The sequence below is a fragment of the Marmota marmota genome, unplaced genomic scaffold (genome assembly GCF_001458135.2).
Source record: "Marmota marmota marmota unplaced genomic scaffold, marMar, whole genome shotgun sequence".
In the NCBI taxonomy this organism is placed as follows: domain Eukaryota; kingdom Metazoa; phylum Chordata; class Mammalia; order Rodentia; family Sciuridae; genus Marmota; species Marmota marmota.
Window position 1 is genome coordinate 26,339,067 of NW_026000249.1, and position 22,762 is coordinate 26,361,828.

Here is a 22,762-nt window from a genome sequence, read left to right on the forward strand (position 1 = left end):
AGCTCTGTAGTATGGCATCGAGGAGAATGGAGACCAAACCTGTGATAACCTGTCTCAAAACCCTCCTCATCATCTACTCCTTCGTCTTCTGGGTGAGTGCCCACACCTGGCCGGGGGCCGGGCATCCGTCCATCAGTCTGGGTGATGATATTCTTCTTTTAGATAGGAAAGTGGGGGGAAACCCAAACCCCAAACCAAATTTTGGCCCCTTTTTTAGGGAGACCGGCGCGAGGTGTTGGGTCGGGGCTGCGGGATCACAGGGCACAGGTCCGGGCTGCTCGGACCCTGGACTCGCAGGCTGCAGTTGGCTGCGTGGTGGGGGTGCCTGCAGGTTGTCGACCTTATAAAAATTATTTTTTAATGTATTGATTTATTTTTTTAAGCTCGAGGGATAGGGTCAGCCCCTAGGGAAAGTTGCGGGTTTATTTGTCCGTTTTCGTTTCTGGTCTCCCCTTCCTACCCTACCTTACCAACCGGTTCTTGGCGCCTCTTGGAGCTAACCTGTGGCGGGCTAGTAACCCGCGAGGGAGCGCGAGGTTTGATCCCAGATTCCCAATTATCCGCGACCCTGCTGGGCTGCAGGAGAGAGGCGCCCAAAGCCCTCTGCCTGCTTAAGCAAGGGCGATCGAGTCCCCGAAGCGCACTAAAGGGTGGCGGGCGCAGCCACCGCGTGGAGGCGCGCAGAGGGGAGAGGGTCTTATATAAGCCGGGGGCATCTTTGAGGTTTCTCGGAGACCCAGAAGATAGATCTTACGACCCCTTTTCATTCTCGTCCATTACTCCTCATCCTGTCCTTCTGTTCACTGCATGAACCCAATTCACACTGTCCTGGGGGAGGACCCCTGCGACTTGGTGATAGCTATAGCGCCCCAACTCTATTCCCCATCTAACTGGTGTTGCTACCAGTCCTTGAAGCTCAATGCAGAAGGGTGACGTCAGCCCCCTCAGCCAGGGCCGCTGGGGGCTGCATGGTGCACCTCGCTGAGCGATGCGCCCTTCTGCGCGCGGGAGGAGGAGCGGGAGCGAGAGGAGGAGGGGGAAGAGGAGGAGAAGGAGGGGGAGGAAGAGGGGGCTCCAGGCTTGTGCCTTACCTCATCCTGTTTGGCAAGTGGAATCAGTGCAGGGCTGACACTGCAGTGATTCACTTGGAGAGGTGGGTGGTACCTAAAGACCATTGCCTGTTCTTTTTCTTTCCCTGTAGATATGCCCCCTCCCCCAGGTCTCTATTTGCATACCAAGCCACAGCTACTCCGCAGGGGAATGAAGATCTGCGCCCCCCGCTCCCCAATAATCTGGGTCATTTCAGCTTCCAAGGCAGTCATTTTGAAACCTGAGGCACTGTAGGAAAAACCAGTCCCGCCCCTGGTTGTTTTTCTCCTTGCGCACCCCCTTCCAGATTAGCCCTAATTTTGCTTTGAAACTGGAGCACAGTGCTGTCTGAGGTACCCACAGTCGGCCTGATGGTGAACTGGACTGTTTTCAGTAGCCAGGGCAGAAACTGAGATTTATTAAGGGTTAAAAGAAAAAAAAATTTCGAATGTCCCCGGACATTTCCTTGTCACTGACATTGGTGATTCTTCAGGTTTGGAAAGCTATGGACTCGACTGGCTTTCCAGGAGCTCTGCAGTGGGATAGGATAGAGTAGATTGCATTAGGCAAACATAGAAATGGACTTTATTTGGACTGGTTGAAACATCTCAGTAGTGGAATTGTGTGCTGTGCACGTACAGATCCTATCATCAGATGTTTGCCTGGAAAAGCAATAAACATGCTGATTGCTGAAACTTCCCAGTAGTCATTCCTGGGAATTGGTTTGGTTTTTTATGTATTTCCTCAAATCTGTTTTTGTTTGTCCCTTTATTATTTAGTTGACTTCCTATTTGTTACTGGAGTAAATCATATGGGAGATTATTTTTAGCCTCCTAAGGTTTATAATGCTCAGGAAGGAAGTTTGTTCTCTTCGCATCTCTGCAAACTGGTAAAGAAGGGGGTCTTCCAGGTTTAGGCTTATCATATGAGCTCATTAACTCTCTGTGCTTCCACCTCTCCCCCTACACCATGAATCTGATTACTTAAAGCCCCCTAATACACCTATAATCCGTGTACTTTATGTCCTGGGCAAGTTCCTTGATGCTAGCATTTTATTTTTTTTTAACTTTCAAGATTTTTGTACTCACAAATAAAATATTTACCTGGATGTTTTCAATAGTTTAAATAGCATTCAGTGATCACTTCCTACCTGACAATCAGAAGAATGAGATCTCTCTAGGTGTGAGGGTATTTTTAAAAAGCCATTTTTTAAAATTTTTTATTGTTGGTTGCTCAAAACATTACATAGTTCTTGATATATCATATTTCACAATTTGATTCAAGTGGGTTATGAACTCCCATTTTTACCCCGTATACAGATTGCAGAATCACATCAGTTACACATTCATTGATTTACGTATTGCCATACTAGTGTCTGTTGTATTCTGCTGCCTTTCCTATCCTCTACTATACCCCCTCCTAAAAAGCCATTTTTGTTGATAAGCCATGGTGCAAATGCCATGTTTTCTAGTGGATTTTGAATGCTGTTTTTTGAAAGCAGCATTATTGAGACATAATTCATGTCATGAAAGTCACCTATTTAAAGTATAATAATATATGAAAATAAAAACAATATATAAATAGTATATATTTTAGTATATTCACACCATTACATTAATACAACTTTAGAACATTTCATCATCTCAAAAAGAAACCCTTTCCTGTCTCTTCAGCTGTCATTACATTCTCTCCTAACCCCTTCCAAATCCCTCCCACTTGCCCTGTGCAACTATTAATCTACTCTCCATCTCTGTAGATTTTCCTATCCTGGACATTTCCTATAAATGGAGTCAAGAATATTTGCCTTTTTGTGATTGGCTTCTATCACTTAGTATAGTGTTTTTAAGGTTCATCCACATTGTAGCATGTATCACTACTTCATTCCTTTTTATGGCTGAATAATATTCCATTGTATGAATATAATACATTTTATTTATCCTTTTGCTCATTGGTAGACCATTGGGTTGATTGGGCCTTTTGGTTACTAGAATAATTGTGTTATAAACTTTCATGTACCAGGTTTTTTTTTTTTTTTTTTTTTTTTGGTGTGTGAACATGTTTACATTCTCTTAGGTATATACCTGGGAGTGGAATTGCTAGGTCACATAGTAACTCTATGTTTAATTGTTTGAAGAATAGCCAGACTGTCTTCCAAAACAGCTGTACCATTTCACATTCCCAACAACAGTGAGGGTTCCAGTTTCTCCACATTCTTGTCAATTCTTTGCTATTTTCTGGCTTTTTAATTGTAGACATCCTAGTAGGTATGAAGTAATATCTCATTGTTCTGATTTGAATTTCCCTGATGAATATTGATGTTGAGCATCTTTTTACATGATTACTGATTATTGGTATATTTTCTTGAAGAAATGTCTATTTATATCTTTTGTCATTTTAAAATTTTTATTTAGATTATTTGTCTTTTTTATTGTGAAACTGTAAGAGTCCTTTATGTATACTGGGTACAAGACCCTTATCAGATGTATGATTTGCAAGTATTTTCTCTTATTCTGTGGGCTATCTTTTCACTTTCTCTTTGGTGTACATGAAGTATAAAAGTTTAAAAAAATATTTTAATAAAGTCCAGTTAACCTATTTTTTCCTTCATTGCTCATGCTTTTGGTGTCATAAAAAGAATCCTTTGCCAAATCCAATGTCACAAAGATTTACCTGTTAAAAGTTGTTTGTTAGAGTGATTTCTCAATTCAGTAAATGGAGTTGATACATTAGTCTTTTAAAAAAAATATTTTAAAATGTTTATTTTTTAGTTATAGGTGGACACAATTTTTTAATTTTATTTTTATGTGGTGCTGTGGGTCGAACCCAGTGCCTCACACATGCTAGGCAAGCGCTCTTACCTCTGAGCCATAACTCCAGCCCCTAAAAAATATTTTTTGTTAGTTGTACAGGGAAACAATACCTTCAATTAATTAATTAATTTATTAATATGCAGTGCTGAGAATCAAACTCAGAGCCTCACATTTGCCAGGCAAGCTCTACCACTGAGCCCCAGCCCCAGCCCCAGCCCCCTGCATTAATCTTTTCTACAGCTCCTAGAACTGTCTGTGGCATATGGTAAGTACTCAAATATTTGTCAGAGCTTCTGGAATTATGCTAACTAATTAGCAAATGATGACCGAGATATTCTTTTAAGTGGAAGATGGAGGAAAGATTAGGCTGAAATATTTCCTTTGTGTTATTTGTGAGGTTTTTCTATACCTTTATTTTATTTATTTATTTATTTATTTTTAATGTGGTGCTGAGGCTCGAATCCAGGACCCTGCACGTGCTAAGCGAGTGCTCTACCACTGTGAGTTGTTTTAATTGGACTTATTTTCTTCCCTTACCTCAATTAAGATTTAGGACTAGAAGACATTGGACCTTAAAACAGTCAAATGGCCAGTAGTATGGGGAACGTTGATGTACTTGAGCATATATACGAAACCAGAAGTCTACAATTATGAATGAGAGATCATTGTCTTACCTGAACACCTCTTCTGTCCATAATCACTCTCGCTTTCTGAGGTGTTTTTTCTAAAGTGATAAGTTTCAGTGGGAGACAGTTCCCCCAAAATTTGGCAATGTCTGAATACATTTTTGGGGCACTATTGCATCTAGTGGGTAGAGGCCACAGATGCTGCTCACCATTCTAATATTCTAATATGCAACAAAGAATTATATGGCTCAAAATGTCAATAGTGCCAGCAACTTCTGCTGTATTGGGCTTACATAGAAGTATATCCTAAGAAGACATATGGAGCCTCATGCAAAGATTATGATATTTATTGGTATTTAGAACCAGTGCATGCTTAAAACAATTACATGTTTTAAGAAATGGTAGAAAGACATTCTCTATGGTGTATCATAATTCTTTATTTGAAGACAAAAGGTAGGTGACTCTTTATGTAATTGTGTTCTAATGGATAGGATGGTTTGTTTTCTAGTTAAATAACATCACCTGTATGCTAAGTGAACAGATCCTTTATTTTCCTTGATTTGTATGCTTCATTTTCAGGTTTAAAGGAAAGGTGGGACAAATACCACCTAAGAGTAAGTCATTGTGCTTTAAATATTGGCAAACAGCACCTGGCACTTAGTAGATTTACTCAGGAGATATTTGCTTACTTAAGGAATAATTGAATAATGAAATTTTATTGACTACTCTTGGGCTTAGTTATTTATTTTAGCTCATCTCAATAGGAGGAGGCTTTTTGAAACAGTGTTTTTTTTTTTTTTTTTAAGTCTACGGGTGGCAATTTAAATGTGCTTTTGCCAATAACATAGAAAAATGGAATAGAGGACTTTACAGGGACTTGCTTATCCTAATGATATTTCAGTCATATTTTTGTGATCTAGTTTGCCAGACATTTTAGTTATCTAAATTTTTAACTGTAATTTAATTTGTTAAGCTTGAACAAAAAGGATATCTATCTTGCCTTATGTAAAACAAATCATCCCATCTTTATGATGAATATAATTTGAAAGCAAGCAAGAAAACTTTATAAATATGTTACTTTTACCAGATAAACTGTTTTGATTTTTAAATGCTCATCTGAGTTCTAAGCTAAGATTTAAGTCCATCACATCTAAATCTACTGAATAATTTGTGAACAGAAATATCCTTTGTTTCATTTCTCTGTTTATTGGATTTGATTTCTTTTTGACTATGTAAGGAGGTAATTAGCTTATCAGTTGTGCAATTAAATTCTCTTATGGTGAAATATCAGTTTTTTTTTTTCATTTGGGAAGCATCACTAATCTTTTTGGGGGAAAACATCTTAAAAAGTAGTCAAAATGTTTGTTTTTTTTTTTTGTTATCCAGAAATTTTAGGTACTTGGGTTATATAGAATGGAAAATAAAATTTTGCACAATGTTTGAATTTGGGCATGTACTGTAGCTTATAGTTATTCTTTTGCATGTCAGTGCAATTCAACATTCTTTGAATGTCTATTATGTGCCAAATATTGAGTACTCAATAACATGTTTATCAGTTTACTAGCTGTTGCTGTTGGAATTTTATCTGCATTTTTGCAATCTGACCTTCAACCTGCACCAGTGTTCTATGGGCCTTTAAAACAGTGGGCATCATTATCCTAAATATTCTTTCACTTTCTTGATTTGTTCCTTCATTTTGATGGAACAAATTTTCTATGAACTTTCTGGAAAAGGATGCATGGATTTTGAGGCCTTTACAGGGGTGAAAACTATATATATATATATATATGATTGAATAATGAAATTTTATTGACTACTATACATATATATATATATATATATATATATCATATTTACTTTTATTTTACATATATTTACATATATACATTTACACACTCTCTCACACGGGCGCGCATACACACACACACACACATATTTTTTTGGTACCAGGTATTGAACCCAGGGGCGCTTAACCACTGAGCCACAACCCCAGCCCTTTGTATATTTTATTTAAAGACGGGTCTCACTGAGTTGCTTAGGGCATTGCTAAATTGTTGAGGCTGGCTTTGAGTTCGCCTTTCTCCTGCCTCAGCCTCCCAAGCTGCTGGGACTACAGGCATGTTCCAGCATGCTCAGCTTTACTCTTATACATTTAATTTGATAGTTTGGCTGAATATAGGATTGCAGTTTGGATGTCATTTACCATCAAAATTTTGCTGTCCACCTTCCTCCATGAAATCTTGTTCTTGTTATTAGTATTCAGAAATCAATTTTGGGAGCTAGCCAGGTAAATTGTTATTCGGATTCTTCTTAAATCCTGCTTTTCTCTTCTGATTGCTTTTTTATCAGTGCTCTGAAATTTTCCCACCTATGCCCTGATGTATGTGTATTTTCATTTCTTTCCTGTGTACCCTTTCAGTCTAGAAACTCAAGTCCTTAAGTTTGGAGAAATTTTCTTGAAGTATTTGATTTCTTGTCTTTGTTCTGCTTAGAAATTGAACCTTCCAGACTGATCCTCTAAGTTTTTTCCCTTCATTTTTCTACCTCTTTGTTTTTTTTTTAAATTTTGTTTATTTAATTTGTTTACGTGGTGCTGAGGATGGAACCCAATGCCTCACACATGCTAGGCAAGTGCTCTAACACTGAGCCACAACCCCAACCCCTGCCTCTTTGTTTTTTGCTCCACTTTCTTGGCAACTCTCCTACTGTATCTTATTGCTCTTGCATCTTTTCAGTTTCATATGTTAATTTCCAGGAGCTCCTTTTTGAGGTCTGAATGTTATATTTTATCATCTTGCTCATGTTTCATGAGTATAATATCTTTTTAAAATCCCTCTGACAGTTTAGGATATTTTGGGAAAAAATATTTGCTTCTTCCTGTATAGTTTCTTCCAAACTGGTCAAGTTTTATGGCATATTATAGTTTTATCTCAAATTTCTGGTTATGTTTTGCTCATTTTTGTACATGTTTAAGAGGGGTTACTAAAAGGCTGATTGGAAGCTATGCATAAACTTGTTCCCATGTTTACTGATTTTAATTTGGGTAATTTGAGGCATTGAGTTTTGGAACCAAGATCAAGATCAATATCTTTAGAATTTTTCTCTTGTCTGATCAGATTTCCTATAGAAGAATATTTTAATTTCTGAATAAAGAAGGTAGGGATGTGGGAGTCTCCATAGACTATATAAACCTTTATTAAGCTCCTATATTCAGTGTTGAATCCATGTCCACTGTGCTTGTGTTCCCAGTTCAGAGACCCTTTGTTTCATCCTCTAAAGAAAAAAAATCTGAACCTATAATAGAATGAGAAAAAAGGCAGAGATAGGAAGTTGGAGGGAACCTAACTGCTCTTCAAAAAAAACTGTTTGCTGGATCCTTCTTATTTTAGCCCCCTTTCATCCCTAGTTCCAGATGTGCATGAAGCTGCTATCTCCTGTCTTTCACAGGTGTTTGGGTGCAAATAAGATTTGGCTTTTTCTTAGTTTCTAAGATAACATTGTGGTTGACTTTTCTTTCATTCCTTCTCTTTGTTATTCTGGGTTTAAAATTTCCTCTTAGTGTCATTTCATTGGAGTTTTGGGAGCTAGCCAGGTAAATGGATGTGTCCTATCCATCATGTTTAACTGGAAGTCCTTTATATCTACATCTCGACATTATATGATACTAATTAAATAAACAGTTGATTGTGAGTGATTGAACATAGCATCTAAAACAGCAATGGTTGGGGTACTTTAATAAGTATTGGTATCATTTAAAAAAAAACCTTTAAAGAGCTTTTGAATGTCAAGGGAAGTGTTCTAGGTTGGAACAACTTTATTAAGGCAAATAAGGTCGTGTAGTCATCAGCGACTAGACAAATGGGAACGTAACTCTGAAGGTTGCCAATACATTTTCTGCCCTTTTCATTTCTTCCCACCAGGTGAATGCCCAGTGTGTCTTCTGACCTAATTCAGTCCTTGCTGTATTAATTTAGTATGGAAGCAGCAGTTTATGGTATGGTGTTTGTGTGTATATGGGAGGATTATGTTAAACTGATCACTGCTTGGCTGTTTTTCTGCTCCTATAGTGTTAATCTTGCTGTTTGTTATGGAACTTGCATATTATAACCCAAAGTCGTCTTATTTAATTAACTTTACCTTCCATATGCAATATGTAGTTAGGTTGTCTGTATTACCTTTTATAGCATTTGGGGGACATTAAGCCTTTTCTGCTTAATGCTTAGAAGCTAGCTGATTTTTTTCCAAAAAAGAAAAAAAGAAAGAAATGCTTTTCTCCATTTTAATCACAGCTAGAATTCTTGATTTGATCTTACCATGAGCTACATTATGATGATTCATTGACTGTTCAGAATTATATACTGTTTTAAGTAAGTACTTTAGAAGATGCCAACAATTGGAAGTCATCTGGGACTGTGTTTCTTTGTTTAAGCATGCTAAACCCTTGACATGGATGACTAATGCACAATTTGAAACATGCTTTAAAAATATATTATGATTTTTCCTCCTTCAGTCCCATTACAGCAGCTTCTGATTTGAGTTATCTCTTCATGGAGACAAGCAGATCATTGGGTCACTGCTCTTAAATTTCCTCCTTTGGTTGTTATCCCTCTTGCTGTGACAGCATGCTTTTCATTCTTGGCTGAACATTTTTGTCCTCTTTTGTTATAGCACCCAAACATTCATCAAGAAAAGAATGTGGGGCTGGGGATGTGGCTCAAGTGGTAGCGCGCTCGCCTGTCATGCGTGCGGCCCGGGTTCGATCCTCAGCACCACATACAAACAAAGATGTTGTGTCTGCCAATAACTAACTAAATAAATAAATATTAAAAAAAAAAGAAAAGAAAAGAATGTGGCAGCAGCAGCAGCGGGGAGGGGAGGGGATAGGAGAGGGTTTTTCTTTCTTTCGTTTTTCCTTTTGGTTTTTGGTCAGTTGAACAAGTAAGCATTTTGAACAGTTTGGTGATGGAATTAAGGATCACAATTCTGTAGTGAAATATTTCCTTTAGTCCTTGGTGCAAAATATGGTGGACTTTTGCCATAATCACGTGTTTTTTTAGGAAAAATGAAGGGGTGTGGATTAAGCACAGGTGGTAGTTGAGCAATCTAGGTCAGTGATTCTCAATCCTGCTTGTCCATCTCAATTGTCTAAATTCCCTAAAAAAGATACTTGGACTCCATCCTAAGGCATTCTGATTCACTTGTTCTGGGTGGGGTGCCAGCACTGATATTTTAAAAATAAGCTCCAGGTGATTCAGCTGTGCAATTAAGATTGCAAACCATTGATCTAGAGAAATTCGGTAGATAATAGCAGGGTTGGTTCATCTTGAGTCTCCTGGATCTGGATGTAGCTCGGGAGTATCTAGTATTTTTCTGTTGATTTAGTTGTCTTTGCCTAAGAGTCTGGGTCCAGGTCTTGTCCCTCTTAAGAGATTGTACTAGTTATTTCTGACTGAAAAAAATTATTTATCAGGATTGCTAAGGGTCTTTTAAAAACATAACTGCTCAGTCCTATCTTATGGAATTTCAATTTTAATTAATATGGCTAGGGTCCTGGGTGTGTGCATTTTTTTAAAAAAAGGATCAGCAAGATGTTTCTGATTTCTGGGATGTGGCTCTATGGTCTGTGATGCAGTTCATTATAAATGAACCCACTAAACTCGGCTCTGGCAAGGATCTTCAAGTGAATTTTTGCAGTTGGAGTAGTTTTCATCCCTTATAGACAATATATTTTTGTTCAGAGTTGCTCTGAGAAATTAGGAAGAGTCTTGGCTTACCTTCTGTCAAAAGATGAGGGCATTATCTAGTATGTAAACAAAAAGCTGAATTTATTACTTATCAAAGTATGAGAGAGCTGTATTAGTCATGCAGAGTTTAGAAGTAAAGCATATTGCTGATATTTTTTTGTATCATGGTGGTATTTGGAGGTTTTTTCATTGCAGAGACTTTAGTGGTTGACCTTGACAAGAAATATGACTATTTGGGTGAAATGATTGTTGACGCTATGAAGCATGTTCAGTGTAATGTGTCTATGGTTGATTGGTTGACCTTGAATTGTGTGAGGCTGTCCTTGTGATTGCTTTCCAGAAGTGTGTTCTCTGAAGCAAGTTAAGTTGTCATTGATTGGAATGAGGTGAATAGCCGTTGATCAAATAGGTTTAGAAGTAGGTCCTGGTGGTTACCGCTTACTGTGGCTACTGACTAATCAATCTTTCCTCCTACTTCTAGAAGTAAAAGCTTTTATTCTTGTCTCAAGTTACCAGTTCTTACTTCTTGGTGAAATGGGGTTGTTTCTGTACTTCTATTCCCATTTTCTAAACATATATAATGATAATGTGTAGAGCTCCTGGGTCAATTCATTGTTGTAAACATTTCTCAAACAGGTATTGATTTTATTGATTTCCAGGGATTGGATTAGGACTTCCAAAAGGTAGACCCCTTTGGGTTGAAAAGGAATCTAAAGCTTCATAAAATGAGGCTGGGTGGGAAATGTTCCTAAACATCCCTTCTGCATTCACATCTCTACTTGGGTTCATGTTCTTTGTCTAATGAAGCTTTTAAGAACTTCTCACTGTTCCTAAGATTTGTTTCATATTCTAAACTGTGTCACTCCATGGTATTCTTTTGACTGTTGCCTTCTATTGCAGGGAATTCAAAGTTCGACCTATGTGAAATTTTGCTCAGATATTTGCTGTATAATCTTAGGCAAGTCACATAATTTCTGTGAGCGTATTTCCTCTTCAGAATTTGGATATCTGTGTTTACCAATCTCAATCAAGTGTTGGTAGTCAAATGACATTGAAGTACTTTATAAACTAATGTGTGATACATCTATGTTTTGGTAAAATTATTTCTTTGAATGTAGAGTATTGCTTTTCTCCTAGTTTCTTGCATATGGGAAGTCCTATATCAATATGTGTTAAACTAATAAATTTCAAGAAATTAAGGATGATTCCATTATTGGGTTTTATAATATCCTTTTTCTGTCCCAGGATCCCAATCAGGCTACCACATTATATCTCATAGTCATGTCTCCTTAAGCTCCTCTTGGCTGTAATAGGTTTTCAGATTTCCCTCATTTTTAGTGACCTTAACATTTTGAATAGTACTGGTCATGTATTTTGTGGAATGCCTTTTCATTTAGATTTTTCTGATGTTTCCCCTGTGATTAGATAGGGTTTGTGTGCCTTTGGGAGGAAAACCCTACAGAGGTAAAATGCTATTTCCATTTCATAATATCAAGTGTACATACTATCAACATGACTTATTGTTGAGATTGATCTTGATAGCCTGGCTGAGATCATCTGTCAGGTTTCTCCACTATAACATTATTCTTTTTAAAATTTTTATTAGTTTTTGATGGACCTTTATTTATTTTTTTGTTTCTATGTGGTGCTGAGAATCAAACCCAGTGCCTCATACATGCCAGGCAAGTGCACTACTGCTGAACCACAACCCCAACATTATTTTTATTCCCCCTTTCCATACTGTAACCTTTCAAAGAAAGTCACTATGTACAGCCCTTATTGAAAGAGTGGTATTATGCTTTATTTCCTTAAGAGTGGAGTATTCACCATTAATTTTAATAGAGATGATTTCCATTCAACAAATATTAGAACAATAAGTATTCATTCAAATAAATACTAAAATCATTTGAGTCAATCAGGAACTAGATAGGGATTCTTGTTTAGTATTACTATTTATTATTTAATTTGTTTAGCAAATGCAATAAGACAAAAAAATAACAATGAAGGAAGAGATATCTCTTTATATATGCAGTTGTATACTAACCCCCCCCCAAGATTCTAGTAAAAAAAAACTACTAAGAAAATTTGATATGGTGACTAGATACAAGGTATACGTACAAATTTTAATTGCTTTTTATTATTTCAGTATATAAGCCTTAGAAAAGGAAAGGAGGGGACTGGAATTTTGGCTCAGTGGTGGAGTGCTTGCCTAGCCCATGTGAGGCACTGGATTCCATTCTCAGCACCACATATAAGTAAATAAAATAAAGGTATTGTGTCCACCCACAGCTAAAAATATTAAAAGAAAAGGAAAGGAGGAAAGCATTTCATTCATAGCAGCAACAGAAGTTAAAACTACTTCACAATAAATTTAGTATGAAATGCTCTTAATAAGAAGGCTCTTATAAGAAGAAAACTAAAATCTTATTGAAGGTCATAAAATAAGGTCATAAAATCTTATTGAGCATTACAAAATAAGACCTGAAGAGATTAAAGGATGCCTAAGTAGTTTCGAGTTGGGAGATTTAATATCATAAAGATATCAGTTTTCTAAAGTATGTTTAATACATTTCCACATAGAATCTCAACAGGACTCTTTTTGGTACCAAGGATTGAATGCAGAGGTGCAGAGGGGCACTTAACCATTGAGCCACATTTCTAGCCCCTTTTTGTATTTTATTTTGAGACAGGGTCTCACTAAGTTGCTGAGGGCCTTGCTAAGTTGCTGAGGCTGGCTTTGAACTCATGATATTTGTGCCTCAGCCTCCTAAGCTGGTGAGATTACAGGTGTGTGCCACTGTGCCCAGCTCGGCAACAGAATTTTTTGGGGGGGATGGGCACTTAATAAAATTGTATTATTTTATAGAAGATAAATAAATATATGAGAAATTAAGAGAAATTTGGGGAGAAAAGGAAGTATATGCCTTACTTATTATTAGAATATACTATTGTGGCAGACAGTAAATAAGTTGGCCTCTATGAGCTCCATGAACTGGTATTTATGCCTTTGTGTACCCCCTTTATTTAGGTGTGTGTGGGACCTATAACTTGCTTCTAATTAATAGAATACAACAAAGGTTATCAAATGTATGTGAATATATGTGCAAGATTGTATTACATAAGATTGTAAAGTCTGTCTTGCTGAGATACTCTGTCTCTTACTGGCTTTGAAGAGTCAAGCCACCAGGTTGTGAGAACGGCCTTATGGAGAGGGCCATATGGCAAAGAACTAAGGGCATTCGCTGGCTTGACAGTGAGCAAGAAACTGAGACCCACAGTTTGATAATCTGCAAACAGCTGAATGCTGCCAACAATGAAGTGATCTCAGAATCAGACTCTTCTTCATTTGGGCATCCAGTGAGAACACAGCCCTACCTGACACTTGATTGAAGCTTTGCAAGACCCTGAAATGGAAGACCTGCTAAGCTGTGCCTGACTTCATAAAAACTGGGATAATAAATGTTCTTGTTTTTAGTCTCTACATTTGTGGTACTGTTGTTATGCAGTAATAAATAATTAACAGAATTATAAAGTTATGAATTAATTCAATATGACGTTGGCTTAGAAATAGACCAATAGGCTGAGTGTGATGGCATACATCTGTAATCTTTGCATCTCAGGAGGCTGAGGCAGGAAGCTTGAGAGTTGATAGCCAGCATCAGCAACTTAGTGAGGCCCCAAGAAACTTAATGAGACCCTGCCTCAAAATCCAAAAGGGCTGGGATGTGGCTTAGTAGTAAAGCACCCCTGGGTTCATTTCCTGCTACCAAAAAAAAAAAGAAAGAAGAAGAAAAGAAATAGACAAATAGACCAATGAAACACTAAGGAGTGCAGAAATAATAAGTTCTAGTGTATATTACTTAATAAATGAAAAGCTGTATTACTTTCAGTGAGAGGAAACTACGTTTAAAATCTGGTACTACCAGATCTCCATATTGGAGAAAGTAAAATTGGAGACTTAAATTTTATGAAAACTTCTAGTAATTTCAATGTTCAAATATAAAATAAAGCAAAGTCATGCTGGAAAATATAGAGACTGTACAATAAGGAATTAGAAAGCCTACTAAACTGGAGACTCAGAAGCAAATAAATACAATATCAAAGTATTATAAAATTATAATTATGATTATATAATTTTTAAAAATTAAAATGCAAATGGTATAATAAGGTCAATTAAACATTGTGGGGGGACAAGGAGCTTGTGCCAGACTATTAATTCATATACTGCCTCCTTCATTTAGACATTCATACATTATCTACTTCTGATGCAAGCTCATCAATACAGACTGATAAGTTTGCTGATCAGCACTGGTTTGCTAACCACACTTGGGAAATTACTGCTATAGGGAAGTTATTGGCTAACCTTTTCTTATTTTTTTTGTACCGGGGAATGAATTTAGGGACATTCAGCCTCTGAGCCACAACCCCAGCCCTATTTTGTATTTTATTTAGAGACAGGGTCTCACTGAGTTGCTTAGCACCTCGCTGTTGCTGAGGCAGGCTTTGAACTCAAGATCCTCCTGCCTCAGCCTCCTGAGCCACTTGGATTACAGGCGTGCACCACCGCCTCCCGCTTGGCTAACCTTTTCTATTAAGAGCCAGGCAGTAAATATTTCATATTTTGTGGGCCATTCATCTCTGCTGCAGCTGCTCAACTCTGCTATTTTAGTGTGAAAACAGCGTAACAGTTGTTTGACTTGGGGGAGATCTGACTTTTGGATATTTGCCTGTTGGCTGATCCAGTGGAGCTTGAGATGATCAGTGTTGTGCGATCTGAATGGAGCAGTTCTTTTTTTTTTTTTTTTTTTTTTTTTTTTTTTGTGGTGCTGGGGATTGAACCCAGGGCTTTGTGCATGCTAGGCAGACATCTATCAACTGAGCTAGATCCTCAGCCTGAGCAGTTATTTTTTAGCCTTTCTAACTTGGAATAGAAGAGAGGCAGGTACACTGGGGCATGCCTATAATCCCAGTAACACGGAAGCCTGAGACAGGGAGATTACAAGTTTGAGGCCAGCCTGAGTGAGTTAGTGAGACCCTGTGTCAAAATAGAAAAACAAAAAGGGCTGGGGATATGGCTCAGTGGATAAGTGTCCCTGCGTTCAATCCCTAGTAACCAAGAAAACCAAACCAAAACAAAACAAAATTTAAAAAAAACAAAAAACCCAAACTAGAAACAAAACCTGGTTGGTGTAGGTTCAGAATGAGAACCAGGGGGAAGTAGCAGACACAGTGAGTGCAGAATTGGTGAACTGGCGGGAACCAATCAACTGGTCAGTAACCTGTGTAGGTTACTTTCTGACCTTTTCCTTTCTGACCTGAAAGAGTGGCCTTTTCATGATTTTAGGGAGGCCTGGTCAAGTGGGTGTGATTCCTCACCTCCTTATTTTCTCCTCTTTTAAACTCCTTGCTGAACCAAGAGATATTTGAGGTGCTAAGCAAGGCAGAATTGGAATTATCAGAGGAGGCCAAGTTGTGAAAAGCCAGTATGGGATCCTTTACAACCACATAATATGCCCAGAGTTCTAAATGCATTTAACACTAAGTTGCTAGCTGATAATAGGTGTTATAGGGTGTAGCAAAGCATTTGGTCAGCAGTGCTAATGGAAGCCTGTGTTTCCAGTAAGTCTTGTCTAAGGGATAAAGGTTCTCCTACAAGGTAGGAGCAAATGATTTGAGTGGGTTACTTATTAATCTCCTTAACAGCAGCTGCTCTATTTGGGAATTGAGGCTGGCAGTTGTTTTAGTTTATATTCTTCAGATATGTTTTGAGGACAAACAAATACCTGCTTTGTATGCTGTATTTTTCAAAAGATAAAGTCCTGGTATACAGAGGCAATAGTGAACCTGACAGTTTTATAAATGACTTAGAACAGGCAGCATTCTGGTACCTCAATGAGTGCTTTGGGAGCCTTTCATAACAGTCTAGAAGACAAACGAAGGGGAAATGCTCTTTTCCATATTGTTTGGGACTCAGATCAAAGTCTTTGAAACTAACATGTTGGAAGTGAACTCTGGGTAGATAGTATACCAATTATTTTGAGATAAAAAATACAGGGAAAGAGATGGGCATAAAGGAGTGTTTTACTAAAAAAATACTGTTCAAATAAGATGTCTACAAATCAATATGTATATATAGTTTTCTAGTTTGAGAAAGATAAAATACATGTAACAAATAGAGATACCCATGTAAAAATGTTGACAATTATGTTTGGGTGGTAAAATAATTTATGGTTTACTCTTTTCCATGTGCTTTGCTTTATTTTCCAAGGGTTATCCCTCCCTTTACATGTATAATGAATTACTTTTTAAAAAATTATTTTAGGGCTGGGATTGTGGCTCAGTGGTAGAGTGCTCGCCTAGCACAGGCAGGACCTCGGTTTGATCCTCAAGCACCACATAAAAATAAAGGTATTGTGTCGTGTCCATCTATACCTAAAAAATAAATGCTTAAAAAATTATTTTATATGTTGATGGACCTTTATTTAATTTATTTATTTATATATGGTGCTGAGAATTGAACCCAGTGCCTCATACATGCTAGGCAAGCGCTCTACCACTGAGCCATAACCCCAGCCCATAGAATGACTTACTTTAAAAAAAAATTGGTACCAGGGATTGAACCCAGGGGTGTTTAACCATGAGCCACATCTCCAGCCCATTTTTACATTTTATTTATTGCCAGAGTCTCATTGAGTTGCATAGGGCCTTGCTAAGTTGCTGAGACTGGCTTTGAAGTCATGATTCTCCTGCCTCAGCCTCCCGAGCTGCTGGGATTACAGGTGTGTGCCACTATGCCTGGCTAGCAATGAATTACTTCTATATATTTTGTAGTATATAGTTTTCTATTATTTCTCAGAGATGGACTATCTTTTTTTAACCATGTTATCTCATTTATAATGCAGCACTTCATTGACTCAGTCCATTTTAGTGATTGGATTAAATTAATGTAGAGCAAAACTACCTTTACATGATTTTTAATTCTTGTCCTTCAAAATAAAGGAAAATACCTATTCCTATTGGGTATTAAACATTTTTGTGATGTATTTTAAATGTGATACTAAGAGAATAATATGATAATTACCTGTGTATCTATTGGCAAGCTTTATCAGATCTTAGCATTATACCTTTTATGCCTCAAGTAATTAGTTTTTAAACAAATATGAAAAAAAAATGCAGTTGATGGCCCAAAATTTCCTCTCTGTCATAAATTCAGAAGTTATCTGTGTTAGGTCTGTTTTCATACATTTACTCATATTTACACATCCAGAGTTACTATAAAATATTACTTTCATAGTTTTAAACTCTAAATGAAAGGCCATGCTATACATATCATTTTGAAGCTTGTAGTTTTGCTTAGAATTTTTCTGTGTTTCCATATGGAGAGACGTGGGGTTTAGGGGTTGGCAAATTATGGCCAGTAGGCTGAATCTAGCCAGCCATTTCTTTTTTGTAAATAAACTTTATATGTTATCTATGGCTGCTTTTACAACAAAACCCCAGGTGCAACAAATACCATTGTAGGAGAGGCTAAATAACACCTCTATCCATTCTGTCCTAGGTCTGCAGCTGGGTCTAGGAATTAAATTGACACAAGACAAATTAACAGCAGAAAATATATACAAGTTTTTATTTATTTTACATGCACATAGGGACCTTCAAAAGAGAATGCAGGTCCGTAGAACTGGCCAAAGCAGAAAACTTTTATGCTTTTTAGACAAAGAATTATAAAATGTGTAAATAAATGACAGGACAAAGGGATCTGGACTAGGGGCAGTAAATTCTAGGGATGTCATTAGGAGATTTATGGGGGTATAAAGCTGGTAGAAGGTAAAGGTTATTTCAGTAAGTTTATTTGTACTGCTCATGGCAGCAACAGTTCCCAGTCTCTGATGATTAAGGATTATTTCTCATCCTGATATGAGGAAGGCACCCCTCCTAAAGGAGTCTTTATGGTTTGATCTGTGTAGGAAAGGGCAGGTCAGATAGCCCTTTCTGCAACCTTAAGTTTTCAGCTTGAAATAATCAATATGAAAGTCAAATTTTGGATGACATGTCCCCAACTCCTTTATGGTATGTCCTGGAAAGCCTGAAATATTTACTGTCTGGCCCTTTACAGAAGTTTTCGAAATCCTAGTTCGTTCCTTGTGTGGTTATACTATTATTTATCTATTTTCTGTCCATAGATACTTGTTTATTTATAAGTGATACATTGGTGAGCATCAGTATGTATATATACTGTTGTATATCTCCTCAGTGTGTGAGTTATAGAGTTTCCAATATAGCGTAATTGAACATAAAACAATTCAACTTCTATTTTTTTCATATTTAGCAAAAATGAAAAACCCAAGGTAGACATGGACCCTGTTAGCTGCTAGATATTTTCTTTGGTAGGTTTGGTTGAAGAGCATATTCTTATTCTTGATTTAGTTGGTTTTTTCCCCCTCAAAGCAGATTATTATTGCACAAAGAGAGAAAAGGATTATGTTGTCCATCTGGAGCAAAGTGAACTGCGGGTGTAGCTCAGTGATAGAGCACTTGCTTAGTATGTTTGAGGCCCTGGGTTCTATCCCCAGCACTAAAAAGAAAGAAAGAAAAAGAAAAAAAAAAAGAAATGAAAAGAAAGACACATAAACAAAGAGAGTTATGAATAATGGTATCAGCAACAAAGGACTACCCACTGTTTGCAGTTAACTGAATTAGGTTAAAGTGATGCTATTACTATTAGTAACTACTACTACAGTATGATTATTGAACCTTCAATAAAGGTCAAAGATAGTGTTAAGCACTTCATGTACACTATCTTGATTAATCTTCAAAACAACCTGTTGAGGTAGTAATTACAGCTCCTTTGTTTGAGAGGAGGCAGCTGAGGTCCAAAGTGTGACCCAAGGTCATGTACAAACTGAGGTTTTAGTTTGGACCTCTTCACCCCTACTGGGCCCAGTGTTCTAGGTCAAGGAGCACATTTCTCTATGGAAGACTTTGCAGATGGGTTACAGGATACGTTGAGAATCCTTGCTGCTGTGAGGCACAAATCCTCATTGACTCTTGAAGTGGCTTCTATAAGCTGACCAAGGCTTCATGCACAAGGGAGAAGCCTCAGTTTCTGTAAACTGTCAAAATTTACAACTGTAATGGGAATAATTATCCCACATGCTTCCTTTGCAGAAATCTGAGGCCAGGGCCATCTTGTCTTACCCTTTTCTGGCCTCCTAGCTCATAAATTAGGTTTCCCAGGTGAGGATTATAATGCTTTATGGATAGTGGATGCTGAAGATGGTCCAAGGGACTATAATGTCCCTCTTGTGAACAACTGGGCAACTGCTCATTCATTTTGATGGTTCAGATCTATAAAATATCTTTTTTTCCTTTTCAGTTTATGGCTGGTGTGTGGAAAGACAATAAGAAATCCTGAAAACTTTCATGGGGATAGTATTTCCACTCTCTCATTTAAAACAAAATTATTTTGTGTCTAAAAGACTCCAAAATTGCAGCCCAAAGTACATGAATATTATTTATCCTGCTGTTGTGAAATACAGTAAGGTTGTGAACTTGACTCCTATGAGAATAAGCACTTGGCCACTTTGAACAATCTAGAAATCAAGGCATTAAAAGCTGCTGGAGATGCAGTTCCCCCCCCCCCTTTATTTGCTCTAAAGAAACAAAGCTGAAAGCAGTGGGAATTATCAGGCATTTTCCTATGGAGCTGACACTAGCTAAACAGCTGTCTAATCCACACATGGACACAGATAAGGCTCATTGGCACAGTTGCTAAGTAAGGGTTTGTCAGTTGGGGTGATCTTGTTTCCTCTCCCTGAACTTGCTCTTAGGGAACAAATCTGACTAGTCGTTTATATCCCCTATGAATGGCAAGAAGAATTCTTACATATATCTATGTAATTAGCTATATTATCTCTGATGAGAAGAATTTAAGGCATTAGAGAACACTGGAGAAAGTCTAGTTCTAAAAAGGAGAAGTGTCCCAGGCTGCTAAGATCATATTTTAGCCAAAAAAAAAAAGGAAGGTCTGTACATGGACTCCTTTTCCCACTTGTAAGATGAACTATATAGAACAACAGCAGTGATAATAATTCATCATGCATTACAAATACAAAGCTCATTAATATGAATTATTCCATAAAGTATATTATTTAATGAATATGTGTTCTACTTGTATTATCATAAAAAACTGTGCCTACTCTCCTGCCCCAGATCTTTCTCAGGTGACAATAGGGAGTGTTTTGGACCCTTGGGCCTCTCAAATTGAGGCCTGGCTCAAATCAAGCATTCCTGTGTAATCATGGCAGTATTCTAGCCTTCTTTTTTTGGGGACCTCTGATTTCCCTCTGCATTAGGTCCCTGTAAATATAAAGGTGTGACTAATGTGGATTTTGGAAGATTTATGTTTTAAAAAAATCTATTTGTAGCCAGGCACGGTTGTCAACGCCTGTAATCCCAGCAGTTCGGGAAGCTGAGGCAGGAGGATCATGAGTTCAAAGCCAGCCTCAGCAACTTAGCGAGGTGCTAAGCAGCTTGGTGAGACCCTGTTCCTAAACAAAATACAAAATAGGGCTGGGGATGTGGTTCAGTGGATAAGCAACCCTGGTTTCAGTCAGTCCCCGACACATACACATATAGACACACACACACATTTTTTTAAAACTGGGAGCATTGGCCAGAGACAGAGAAAGCTGCATTCAGGTTAAGCCTCAATTGGACAGCAAATGCAAAGTTATCATCTTGTCTTTTGTACATAAAGTAGCTCCCAATGCCATCCAGCAATTAAAGAATTGGAGTTTGTCTTTTTTCCCTCACTCCTAGCTCCCCCAAATCATCCTCACATCTGTTGTATCCACTTGCCTACAATCTAAACCCTAGCTTTTGATTTGACTTCACCCTCTTTTATGTAGTATGAATCAGCAACCCTTGTTGAATATAATTGTTTTTTCTCCCCACATTTTCATTGGTACATTATAGTTGTACATACTGATGCGATATATTGTTACATATTTGTACATGCACACAATATAAAAGTATAATTTGGCCAATATCACTCCCCAGCACTTCCCCCCGATTCCCTTCTCCCACCCCTTGGTCTCTTTTCTCCACTGATCTCCATTTGATTTTTAGGAGATCCACCCCCGCTCTTTGTTTTCCTTTTTCCTCTCTAACTTCCGCATATGAGAAAAAACATATGACCCTTGACCTTCTGAGTTTGACTTATTTCATTTAACATGATGGTCTTTAGTTCTTCAGTAGCTCTTGCACCCTGTCTCTTCTTTTCATCTCACTGCCACCATCCTTCTTATATTGTTCTTTTATTATTACTTTAATTGTGCAAATTTATGGGGTAGTACACGATACATGTATATGATGAATAATGATCACACCAGTGCCAATGTCCTTTCTCTCTCACGTCATTACAGCTATTTCCTGTTTCCCCTACCTCTAGCTCCCTCATTTCGCCCCACCTATTCTGTTGAAGTAGTTATTCTAAACTGATTAAAAAACAGTAGTTGTTTTATGTTACTTACAAGACTACATTTAAATATTTTTTGTGTGTGCTGATAAAAGATTCTTTATGATCCTCATGGTACCTTCCCTCCCCTGTGTTTCACTTCCATCCTGGTCACTGGCTTCAGTTTCTCTGATTAGTGAATCTCACTTGTCTTAGAGATTTCCTTCAACTGGCACATTCTCTGGGAAGCTTTGTCTTTCGTGACAACCTCTCCCTGCCACTTTACAGTCAGTCTCTTTCTTTATGGCTTCTTTGAACTTTGCCCATCTATTATAGTACTTGTGTTGCATAGGAATCATTTGATTTGTCTTGCTGGCAGCCTTTCCCATATATTCATTACATTTATTCACGGAATATTCTAGGAATATTGAGTGCCTATTAAATGCCAAGTGCTGGGATTTAACTGTGAACAGAATGAACAAGATGATTTATTAGGAGGAAAACAGACAACAAAGAAGAAAATAAATATGATGATTTCAGACAGTGGTGAGTGCTTCAGGGTAAGAGTTCATGAGTCGTTGGCATAGAGGCCTACTTGATAGGGACATCACATAAGACCTCTCTGAGCAGGTGACATTTGAGCTGAGACCTAAAGGATGAGAAGGTTCATAGTCTAGAATCTAGGTGATTGATAATTCAGTGAGCTTTTTTTTTCCTGTTTACTGGCCATTTTAAATCTGATTATTCCATATCTGTGGTGAAGCAGGTGATTTAGAAATCTATTAATGATTTGCACTGCTATCCCTTCTCCCGTTGACAGCAGCAATAGATTTGTCCTCCTAATTATTAATTGTTTTAGCATAAAAATATGGATCTAATTTTGGGTTTTTTTTGGGGGGAAGTATATAAACAGTGGAGTAGAAATGGAAAAAGATTGTCTTGGATAATGGGCAATAAAGAAATGATTATGAATTAAAGCACTTAGTTTTTTCTGTTCTTCTTCTTCTTCTTCTTCTTTTTTTTTTTTTTTTTTGG

The 22,762-nt window shown here is 37.5% G+C and overlaps 1 protein-coding gene across 1 annotated transcript in view; it reads left to right on the forward strand.

Moving 5' to 3' along the window:
* The first annotated feature begins 6 nt into the window (after positions 1-6).
* The window catches only part of Tspan7 (tetraspanin 7), a 123,326-nt gene continuing 100,570 nt past the window's right edge, over positions 7-22,762 (forward strand). The window contains exon 1 of the mRNA XM_048796390.1: positions 7-92. Within this exon, the coding sequence (XP_048652347.1) occupies positions 12-92 (81 nt within the window). The 5' untranslated portion in view covers positions 7-11. The remainder of the gene's footprint in view (positions 93-22,762) is intronic.